We start from the raw sequence: 12,018 nt of genomic DNA, 5'->3' as shown, positions 1-12,018 counted from the left end.
TCTCTATGGTGAGAGCATTGAAGTCATGAAGGGCAGGTATAGGCAAAGCCTGAGGAAAGAATCTTGAGGAACATCTCCACTTAGAGAGCAGGAGAAAGAAGACAATTCAGTGAAAGAGGAAGAAGAGTAAACTGAGCTAGGAGGAAAGTCAGGACAATGCAGTATCCCAATGTGAAGGCAGGTGTTTCAGGGATTAAATGCTCGTTGGAGCAATGTGGCCAAAGGGGTGAGACATAAGAAAAAGCTCACGAGATTTGAGGCTCTGAGACAGATAATAATCAATTCTGCAGCCTCCTCAGCTGAGCTTCACAGGATTAGAAGGTAAGGAAGGAAACGGAGATTTTCCAACATGGTGGTGAGAAGCCTCAAAACCTGGTCATTCGATGGGTCTCTTTAGACTAGGCAAGAACTGGGCAATAAAGAGCGAGAACCTGAAGTGGAATCAAGAATGTCCCAAATGCGGTATATATACACCGTGGATGGGATTCAGCCTTAACCAAAGGAATCGTGCGGTTTGTGACAGCATAGATGAATCTGAAGGACATTACGTTAAGTAACCCAGGCACAGAGAGGCCAAGACTGTGTGACTTCACTTACAGGTACATGGGCTCTAAGAAAGTTGAACTCAGAGGAGAGAGTAGAATGACCTCTACCAAAAGCTGGAGACATGTCTGTCAAAGGATACGAAATTTCAGTTAGACAGGAGGTATGAGTTCAGGGATCTGTTGTACATTGTAGTGACTATAGTTAGTAATAATACACTGTATACTTGAGAAGGAGATTTTAAGCATTCTCACCACAAAAAAGATAAATGATAAGTGCAATTAACACTTAGGTTGATTAACGCTATTTAGCCATAGTGTATACCTACATCAGAGCATCATATTATATACCATAAATATGCACAATTTTTACTCGTCAATTAAAAATAAATAGATGAGGAAAGAAATGTAAGAACGCCAGAAGAATTGGCTATAGCGAAGGTAAAGGACACTGCGCCCATTTCCTCCACCCTCACCCCTCAGCTTCCTCATCAGAACCATGGAGATCAGCTCCATGTGCATGGGCAGAACGCCATGGATGCCGTGGATGACTGCACGAGCGGTCAGGCAGAAACACTGAAAATGGGGCCTGGTGACACTCTCGATTCTCCTTCCCCTGTCTTGCCATTTTCTGGTGCAGAACCAGCCTCTCAACCACGTCCCACCATTCTCTATCAAAATAAATCATCACCATCTCCTGCCTGGTCAACAACCTTATCTTTGTTTTCTTGTCTGATTTAGATGCAGCCGCTCTCTGTTTCCTGCCCCAATGAACATCTGCACTAGGCCCAAGCCTTGGAGTGATTTACCTGAAGAGTGACATCATTTATTTGGAAACTACTGTGAGTACATTATGCCTCCAGTAAAGGATTCTTAGTTCACTTTGTTTAATTAGAAACACATACACACACAATTGTAAAAAGCAGATGACATTTTAGATGGCTTCGTCTCTTGGATGCTCTAAGGGAATCAGACTCAGTCCTGAGTACCCACAGTGGTTCTCGGCTTCCAGCCTGCATTTCATGCCCTGTGCCGCATCGTCCCTCCTCACCGGGTGGCTGTGCTGAACTGTATCTCAGCACACCTTGCAGACTCTGGTGCTGTTCTGCTTGGTCATCTGAGCTTCTACCTGTAGTGGGGGCGGTTCCTTCCAAACTGTTTGCTCCTCAACATCCTCCTGTGCTACTCTGTTGAATCTCATGGTAGCTTATCGTCTAATGCCACTCTAGGCAAATCCATGAGTCAGCTTTGCTTGCCTGTGTCTACCTGTTGTATCTACCTCTCTGAGCAGTAGCCTGATGCCATTGCCCCCTTTCTACTCTCAGGAGCCCTGGCCCTCCTTTTGGCGCTTGGGGATCCCTTCACCACTTTTCCAAACATGTCGTGTCGAGCTCAACTCTGCTGTCTGGATTCCTAGCTCTGTGTAGTTGGTTGAATTCCCTCTGTTAGGCATTGAGGTAGCAAAAGTACAGCCTTTACAAGGCAGGTGTGGAAAGAAATTGAGATAGGAGGAATGATACCTAGAACAAAATACTGATGAAAGATTGATAGCAAGTATTTATTAATGATTGCTAAAACTGACAGAGGAATAGATGCTTTTTACTACTAGAAAAGCCCAAAATTTTTATTTAGTGGCTATGCATGCAAAATAGCTATACATTTAAAAATGAAAACTCATTGTAGTTGTATTCATAAGTTTTCCTACATGGTATGAGGCAGGTAATGGGATGGCGTTTTACAGACATCTGTTACTAGAAAATGCTAAACCTGGAGATGAACATTCCTCTTAGGCTTCAGGTAGGATTTCCACATGTATATTATTTTTCATATCTTTAGCCATTCTGGTGTAAATCTAACCCAAAAGGATGAAGCCAGAGTTTTGTTTTACTTTGTGTTGGTTTTTACCCCTCATACTTGTATTTATCTGAGTAATAATCAGCTGTTGCTTACGTGCAAAAGATAGACAGGCTTGCCTCGCCAGGATGGGAGTGGGAACTGTCAGAGTGTTCTCAGTACTGATAGGATCAAGGGACTGGGGACCGAAGCTGTGACAGAAGATCCAAAGAGTTTCTTCAGCCCATATGCATGCAAGGACCTTATTGTACAATGCTTTCATTCCTCCTTAAGTTCAAATACAAGTAGTACCTTAGCAATTTTCACATCTACATAGTTTTCTTGAGCTTTTTTCGGGGTTTGTTTTTTTTTTTTGGTTTGGTTTTGTTGTTTTTCATTACGGAATAACTATGCTGGTACAAGTTTCAAAGATTCTGTATCCTTTGCAAGACAAATGAACTTTACCACACCAACCTTCTTGTGCTACAGAGAATCTAATTCCAGACCCAGAATATTTCCTAAAAATTACCGGGAAGCCCAAAAGTGAGCATCCGTTTCTGCCATAGGAAGTATCTCCCCGTGCAGAATGCCAGTGCCTGCTTTGGCTTCTTAAGGGCCCCGGAGAATGGACAGATTAGGTTACAATCCTCACAACCTCTGCTCTTTAGAAACTCATCTTCCTCATGGAAGAGAGAAATAAAACTTACAAAGATTTGTGCTAGGCGAAAAGTCAATAAGGTTGACAAAGTATAAAAATGTGAACTGTTTGCAAAAGTGCGTCACTGTTCGTGGGTTAACAGTATTCTGGGCCTGGTCTTGGGAGTGAGACAAGGGTGAGGGAGTGGGAGGGCAAACGAGGGGACAAGTGTTGGAGTTTAGTACCTCCCCCCTTCCCGACACTACCTGCAACAACTCTGCTCAGCAGCCCTGCCTACTTACCCAGAGAGTTGTGATAATTAAGTAATATATACACACTGTCTGGCATAGGAGGGGTGAGAATGTTTCACTCAGTAACCTAAAACTTACTAAGCACTGATGTACTGTGCACCAAGTACTATCCAAGCCTCTAGGAATATGGCAACAAGCAAAACAAACAAAAATCCCGATTCTCATGAGCTTACATTCAGTTTCTTTGCTCTCTAAATGTCAAATAAATACACGGACGCTAAGAAAGAACTTACCTTATTCTGCTATGTCTTTCCTTTCAGAAAGTATAACTTAAAAAGGTGAACGAAGTGGAAAAGAAAAAGAATAGGTATGCTGGTTAGTTCTGCTGCCCCATTATACCCCCAAGAAAATCTAGAGCCATCCTCTGTCCTGTGACCCAGAAGACTGACCTTTCTGGACCACATCATCCAGGTCTTCCTGTCCTCTTGCTTCATTTTGAATCAGGTCAAAAGGAGATATCAGCAAGAGATGCCAGAGTGGGAGGGGAGAGAAGTCAAGGTATTTATTAGCTCCATCCTCTTTCCTGACTCCAGTTCTGCCTGGATTTAGAAGAGCCCATCCCTTCCCTTGTCCCTACAGTAAAATGGTTTGGAGCCGAGTTGAACAACTGTCTGCTGTTGCTAGGCCCTGGTGCTTCACCATTCCCGTAGAGTCTCTTAACCTCATCTGTACCTCAGTATTCCAGTGGTCTCCAATTTATAATGGTTTGACTTAGGATTTTTCAGCTCCTCAAAAGTCTGAAAGCTCTATGCATTCAATAGAGCATTCAGTGCATACTTTGAATTTTGAATGTTGAACTTTTCCTGAGCTAGCAGGATGCATTCATACTCTCTTGTGATGGTGGTCAATGCCAGCAAAGCAACGCCCCCCAGTCAGCCACACGATCACAGGGGTAATCAACCATTACTCTTCAGAGTACTGTGCTGCCAAATGACTTCCACCTGTAGCTAATGTAAGTGTTCTGGGCACGTTTAAGGTAGGCTAGGCTAAACTAAGGTAGTTGACAGGTTAAATGCATTAAGTGCATTTATGACTTACATTTTCAACCTACAGTAGGTTTATCAGAACATAATCCCTTTGTAAGTTCTTTGTAAGTTGAGGATCATCTCTGCAGCTTTTTCATTAGATGCTCTTTTGTTGAAACCTCTACACTTGCCATCTACTCCTTGCCAAGATCATGATGATACAATGAGGGAGAAATATCCTGAAAATCATCATTAATCAGCTCTGCCAAAGTTAAAAAAAAAAAAATGTAACAAAGTGTGATAAGCAGAGCTGGCAGGTGGCATAGTGGTTAAGGACGCTGGACTCCCTTTTGGCCACCCATGGTTCAAGTCCCGGACCTGGTAGCTTGTTTCCTCACTTTCTTTCTCTCTCTCTCTGCCCCTCTCTGGCCAAATTTAAATAAACAAATAAATTTGAATAGAATAATTTTATTTATTTTTAAAAAAGGGAAGTGTGGCAAGCAAGAGCGTCATAGGTTAGTGTCAATGAATGAACCGTAGTGCTTAGGCTTAATAAGCTTCTAGAGGCCAAGGCCAACTTGCTTCACCCTCAGCTTCAAGAAGTTCTTGCTATAGCCACTGCAATGGCAAACAAATGGACAGAGAGTTATGGGGAGAGTAATAACAGGGAGGTCAAAATATTGAAAAAGACATTGCCTGTCCTAACTTTCTTTCTGCCTTTACTACAACAACAATCTATTTGCCCCTGCCCCAAATCTAGATATTAAAAACAATTACTGTGTCATTATTCTCTGTTGCTTAATAATGTAATGCCTTAGACTGGGTGATTCATAAGAGTAGAGACTTCACTTATGGTTTTAGAGGTGTCAGGTCAAGGGGCCACATTTGGTGAGGGTCTTTTTGCTAGTAAATAACATGACAGAGGACAACACATGACAAAGACAAGGGCAAGCAAGTCTGTGTGCATCTGACTCATTCCCTCACCCTAAAACCCACCAGGATTCAATCATGTAGGGCCCCACCCTGATTACCTTCATTCCAATCACCTCCCACAGAATTATTTTATTTATTTAATTATGATTCTTCCATTTGACCAGAGAAAGGGAAAGTGAGACGGCAAGCCACTAGGTCCAAGACTTGAACCACAGTTAGCCATATGGGAGTCCAGCACCTTAACCACCATGCCAGCTGCCGGCCCCCAGGCTCCACCTCTTAATCCCATAGTCAGGATAAATGTTCTCACTCTTAACACTGTCACAACCAAATCTCAGCACATGAATTGGCGGAAAGGTGGGGGCGGGGAGTGCGGGGGGACATTCAGACAGCAGTAGTTCCTAAGATAAAGGAGCTGCCTGAATGCCTTCTTTCTTCTAATATAGCTAACATCACGGAAACCCAGAACTAGCTCTGTCTGTGGAACGAGCTACCATAATTGAGCACTTACCATGCACCAGCACTGCACGGAGCACTTTATAGGCTTGTCACATGTACCCCTCACAGCAGCTCTAGGACTTAGGTATGAGTTATTTACGTTTTACAGATGAAGAAAATGAGACTCAGAGATGCGGAATAACCTGCGTGGGGCACACAGCCACTAGGTAGTGGAGCTGGTTCTGCTGACTGACTTTGTTGGGGCGGCTTGTTCCCACCAACCCTTTTGCCCTTCCTGGGCACTCTCCTAAGACTTTCCATGTTTTGTTGGGAAAGAAAGTAGCAAGTGATTACTACTCCAAAAAGATGGGAGCAGGCCTCACTATTTTAAATGATCATGATCTAACGACTGAGTAATTATTTATCAAAAGGAGGTTCTGACTAATTCTTTCCAATCCAGTCAGGCTGATAAGTAGAAGGCACGTTAATACTTGGGAGGGGGCGGGAGCCCAGTGAAGAGAGAAAACTGGGAGAAGGAGATAGAAGAGAACACTCTCGTCTCAACAGACCCTGGAGACTGATAAGAGCTCGCACAGATACAATATTTATTTTTCCATATGTTGCAGGAAGCATTGCCATCACTGCGTGTGTGCAATATGTGCATAGGAGTGTGAAAAATATACATCAAATGCCACCGATCTGGTTAATTTCCATGCCTTTAACACGCTTCATACCTACATCTCATCAATATGTTTTAATGCATATTTCTTTCCCCATGCAATATGGTCTGGTTAAGAAAGAGCCAACTTCCTCCACAGCCTTACTCACTGCTACGTTTCAGCCCAAAACCTGTTGCCAGGGCCGGCACAAAGAGAGTTAAAAACCACAAGGCTCTGCTGGCTAACTCAGCCGAGAGTCACCTCAAAACGCCTTCCCAGTTCTTGAAGCAGCCTTTTTCTCATAACAGAAATGTTTGCAGTGGGGAGATGAAAATGTTTTTGTTCTCTATGGACAATTGGGAGATGTTCAGTCAGAATGTCAGAACTGACCGTTGAAAGGCGGGTGTATGCGGCCACACTTTTCTTTTCTTCTTCTTCTTTTTTTTTTTTTTTTTGAATGCAGAGCCCCACCAGCGTGGCGGGAGGACATGCACAATGATTGGTCTGTTCCTCTGTGGAAGTGTTCAGGCTACACCCAGTTTTGCTTTGCATATATTTACGAAACATCTGCCCTTTTCTTGTTCTTAAGTCCTTCCCCCTCACCAGCCCCCTTTCCCCTTTTCCCCGGTTTCTTTCTTTGTTGTTGTTGGCTTCTCTAACTTTTTCATTGGAGCTTTCATTTTCCGGTTGAGGGGCAACTTCATCAGAGTGTATAATTTTAACAGAGAAAGAAAGAGGAGAGAGAGAGAGAGAAAGAGAGAGAGAGAGGAAAGAGAAAACTGCAAAGAAAGAAAGGGACTGGAAGGCCAGAGCTTGGCAAGCCAACCTTTGGCATGGTGACCAGAAGGAAGGTTCTGGTCAGGAGTTTGCCTCTCTGAAATGCTGCCTGGAGTCAGCCAGTGTGCTGCTGCCCTCTAAAGGCTCCAGGGAATAATGCACAGCCACAGAGGCTGGGAGAGACTTGCCCTCAGATGTGCCATGTTTATGTAATTCTTTTTATACAACCAAGGAAGGTATATTCAACCAGTTCAGACAGGCTTTGCTCTCCCATCCTTAATAAACTGCAAACATGGTCAAATAGCAGCATCTGTATGTATCCACACATAGAGTGGTGCTATGTTTTGATATTTCTCAGCTCCAGGAAAAAACGAGCCCAAAAGAACTATTAGAGACAGCCAGATGAGAAATGAATTGCTTCTCGGGACAATGAGTAGGTCTCTGTTATTTGAGCAGTTGGGAAACAGCCCCATGGCATGAGGGTGAGGAAAATGATGTTAGGCACATGAGGGAGAAAGCCCAGAAGGTTGAGTTATCAATCTATCCTTTTTATAGTGGTTGCCCCAGCAGCGCCTTTGTGCTGTGAAAGTTGTCCAGGAGTGATCCTTCAGACAATGAACAGGAGGGTGTGGTACGGGATACCAGGTAGGAAGCAGTGTTGAATCTAGGGGAGGAAGCAAGGGCAGCAGTGCCAACCACAATACAGTTTTTGCAAAGTGATGTTGGTGGTCTGACCATGTGTTAAAGAGGATTTCCTTAACTTTCCAAAGTATACACCTGTAACTAGCCCAGGCCTTGTCTATAAGCATCAGAGATAAACACTTTTTCTGCTTGGTGCTATCTGTCATCAGTGTTTCATCCCTGTATTTAAATGAATTGTGAGGACCAACCTAGACTTATGAGCAAAATAGTTTTATTCTTATTAAGCATCCTCCATGAATTTGAAGAAAAAGCAGCCAGTCAAGGTAGATTTCACTGCCGCATGAAGAATAGGGAATTTAACTGGGATTCAGACGATGACTGTTCTGAACATACACTTTAAGTTTCATTAAATTCTACCAGCAAACAGTTATTGAATGAAGCTTTGTCTAAGCTACTCTGCTTAATAGTTTAGACTGACAGTAAACTCTGGGAGGGCAGGAACAAGACTTGTTTTATTCCCTAACCCATGCTAGCATATCATAGGCACATAATAAATACTTAAAAAGGCACATGTAAATAAATGAATGATGAAAGAGAAGGAAGAAGGGAAGAATGGATGAGTACAGGGAATACAAAAGCAATTAGGACATTTCCTTACCCTCAGAGAGCTTACTGTCTCATAGGAGTAATAAGCACATAAATGACCTTCATTTTCATTTCATTTCAATGACCAAAAGAAGGTAACTAAAAAGTGTTAGGGAATTTCAGAGAAGGAGATGGAGAGTATTTCAGAGAGCAAAATTGGGGGTGGGAGTGAGAAGTCCTACGTGGTAGAGAGAACTCAAGACAGTTAAGACAGATAATACTAATAAGTATAAAGGATATGTACGATTTCAGGAGACAGCGATGGAAAAAGAAGTGTTCAAAGCAAAAGAAAGAAGTGGAGCAGAGATGTGGAGCCAAGAATGTATATTCCCAGGATGTTCTGGAGTTGTTCAATAAATACGAGAATCAAATATGGCCACAATGTAGGACACATGAGATAAGCTAGAGGAGATGTAACTGGCCATGTGTCGGGCAAGTGTGGTCGTCTCAAGTTTAGTGAATGCAATGAAGTGGGACTGGAGGAGTCAAGGAAGGCGGACTAGATAACAACCAGTAATCCACATAAAAAATGGCAAAGTGGTTACACTGAAACTGGAACTAGTTGATGAATGACTTTAAAGCAGAGGAAGCTGTGGAGTGACCCTGAGGTTTCCAACTTGATGACTGACAACAGCGAATGGAAACAGGAAGCTCAGAGGAGTCATTGGCTTTCATGGAAGAGAGGAGTTGGGTTGTGGAGACTTTGATCTTGGATACTTCTTTAAGCTAAAAACCAGAATACCGGCTCTTGTAGATCCCTGTAGACACTAAAGATTTGCGGGTTAGTCCGATAGTCATCTGTGCAACAAACAGCTAGTATGGCATTGCAACTTGTTGCTTCCAGAATACTGGAAAAATTAAAAAAAAAAAAAAAGAAAAAGAAAAAGGAAAGTCTGGAAACGACTCTCTCTAATCTAATCTTTTATCATGCCATTGCTGCCTCCTGCCCTCTGAAGAAACAGATTTGATTTCACAACCTGTTGGACCAAAAACACAGCATACTAATCATAACACCATATTCTGCGAGGGCAGATTTAACTCCCAGTACAACACATTTCAATACAAAATATTCTGTATAACAAGTCCATTGCCATGCACATAGAAACAAGGGAAACATGGAAACAAATATACTTACAACCAATTCTGTACCACACATAATCTTCCATCAGATTAAAAAGAAAATCTTTCACTGGTCACTGTTCACGTAATGATTTTTAAAAAGCCAGCAAAATTAGGGAACTGTTCAGGGACTGATATTAGTCCAGTTTGATTGGGGTCTAGGGTAGAAGTGATGTTAGCCAAGCATGTATTAATTTAGTATCAGTTGTTTGGTCCTAGAGAGAGGAGACCTAAGCTGACTGATAGCAGAGCCATTTTACTGGGTTGTCAAAAAAAAGTCGAGGCGTTTTTGCAAGAAAAACAAAATACATCATGAGATTTCCATCAGCTCAGTACTTCCTACTTGTGACCCCCAAATATCAATGAATAACAATTATATTCTGATGAACTCATCCATGTCTTCCTCACATGCCAAATACACAGTGACACTTCTAACTCCGAGATTACGCACTACACTTAAAAAAAAAAAAAGAGAGAGAGAGAGAGAGAAAATCCATAGCATAGAATGAGTAAAGAGCTAGAGTAGAGGGTCTCTATATCTACATTTCCCTCATTACCTCCTAGAATCTAAGTTCTTCTTTCCATTTTTCACTTGATACTTTACAGAAACCTCCATCTCTACCCCTCTCATCTGTGCAACCTGCAAATTTAGATTGTGATTTGAAATTATGTATTGATTTAAAGTAAGATCTAGTAACAGCACGAAGGTTGAATGTTTCATAATGTGTTCCGTGAATAGAAACTTAAAGCTGGAAGGAACCTTTAAGGCCTTCTAATCCAAGCCCTTTATTTTACAGATGAGGAAACTGAAGCCCAGAGAGGTGAAGTGAGGTGCCCAAGGCCACACAGCAAGTTAGAGGCACAGCTAGTACCGTAGCTCAAGTCTCCTGACTCCCAGTCCAGTGCTCCTCCCATTACTCCACGAGTCCTGTCTCTAAGCTTCCTGACAAATGCTAGAACGGTAAACCTCCACTAGTATTTTTCCAGACCATGTTAAAACTCTTAAGGGGGGAGGAAAGGATGATTTCTTGGATAATGTCAGCCATACGTAGCTCAAGCTGTCTAAAGTTCTGGGACAGGGTCTTTTTATGCAGCCAACAAAGCCCAAATGTGGTGCTGTTTGCTTGGCCCATATGCTTTCATGTGTTCCCAGTTAGGCCATTACTGGAGGGAAAAAAACAAGAATCAGCTTGTTTTAAAACAAGGGACATACTGGACTCCCTCCCATCCCCCTTCAGAAAAAAAAAATCAAGTTATCTTTAACAGATTCTAAAAATGCCTTTTCCCAAATATGCAGTCAGTTCCTTCAAAGGGCCCTTTGTTTATTTTCAGGAAGAAACCCAAGACAGCTGAAAACCAGAAGGCATCTGAGGAGAATGAGATTACTCAGCCGGGTGGATCCAGCGCCAAGCCGGGCCTTCCCTGCCTGAACTTTGAAGCTGTTTTGTCTCCAGACCCAGCCCTCATCCACTCAACACATTCACTGACAAACTCTCACGCTCACACCGGGTCATCTGATTGTGAGTACACCAGTAAGGTGATGGTGTCTTCGCAGTGCTTGGAGTAGTGCTCCTCCCCTGGGTTCAGGCTGTTTTTGCATTAGGAGCAAGCCATTTGCATTTCATCCTCTAAAGTAGCTAAGAGTTAACATGCCACCATCTTGCTTCAGCCAATGTCTTTATATTTTCAAAGCCGGAGTGTATTTTAAAACCAGGTGATTAGTCATTTGGCCTCAGAAGGCTGATTAAGTACATGAACTACATAGTCTTTCGTAAGACGACCTCAGAAAAAGAAGTTGCATTTCTGCTTTCTAATTATTCTTGATCTGAATAACAGCACTTCCACCATTACTAAACTGAACCACCAAATATGGACCTCAGAAGGCCAGTTAGACACAAGGAAACATCCATTTTGAAATTACATAACACAAGTCAGATTTGCATTAGTTATTGGAGTCTCATGTAGCTTGGCTGAATTTCTGTCTTTCCAGTTTTTAATTTATTTTGAAGTGGTTAAAGGATAGCATAAATTTACAGAAGAAAAGAGAGTGGCTTCCAAGAATTCAGAAGCCACCCAGACTTCACATAGCCAATAAGAATTCAGGTTAAAAAAAAATTTTTAATTAAAAAAACTGCCTAAGGGCTAAATTTGGAAATGGGCAGCTTAATGAGATCGTCGCTATTGAAATCACTTCTATGCTGTTTGTTTTTGCCATCTTCCCACTAATCTCAGAGTCATTTCTTCAAATTCTATTTTAAGAAAGTTGATAAATCACGTTTAGGAGATTTTTTTTCCTCTTTCTGAATTGTAACCCAGTGCTTAGGAGAGAAAGACACACGTGTGTTGACGATAGAAAAGAATGAAATAACTTTAGAGTCTAATCCGAAAGCATATTCATTTTAGTCTTCACATCCCAATAACGCTTCTGAACGAATCTCCATAAAGAATGTCTGATGAGAGGCAAAGACTGGCATAACCCTCTTTAGAATGAGTAGGACAAGACTCCCAAAGTTTTAT

At 42.1% G+C, this 12,018-nt stretch overlaps 1 protein-coding gene across 18 annotated transcripts in view; it reads left to right on the top strand.

The window, feature by feature from the left end:
- ZBTB20 (zinc finger and BTB domain containing 20) overlaps positions 1 to 12,018 on the top strand; it is an 885,897-nt gene that overhangs the window by 833,052 nt on the left and 40,827 nt on the right. For 16 of the 18 annotated variants that reach the window (XM_027765659.1, XM_027765668.1, XM_027765658.1 and 13 more), the window contains 4 exons: positions 1,284 to 1,384; positions 3,584 to 3,630; positions 10,299 to 10,462; positions 10,834 to 11,021. In XM_027765659.1, the coding sequence (XP_027621460.1) occupies positions 10,452 to 10,462; positions 10,834 to 11,021 (199 nt within the window). In that variant the 5' untranslated portion in view covers positions 1,284 to 1,384; positions 3,584 to 3,630; positions 10,299 to 10,451. The remainder of the gene's footprint in view (positions 1 to 1,283; positions 1,385 to 3,583; positions 3,631 to 10,298; positions 10,463 to 10,833; positions 11,022 to 12,018) is intronic. The other 2 variants (XM_014592971.2, XM_027765674.1) reach the window with 2 other exon arrangements.

This window comes from Tupaia chinensis, unplaced genomic scaffold, assembly GCF_000334495.1.
Source record: "Tupaia chinensis unplaced genomic scaffold, TupChi_1.0 Scaffold139218_1, whole genome shotgun sequence".
Taxonomy (NCBI): Eukaryota; Metazoa; Chordata; class Mammalia; order Scandentia; family Tupaiidae; genus Tupaia; species Tupaia belangeri.
The sequence above is the reverse complement of the archived record's forward strand: the minus strand, read 5'-3'. Positions and strand labels throughout refer to the sequence as shown.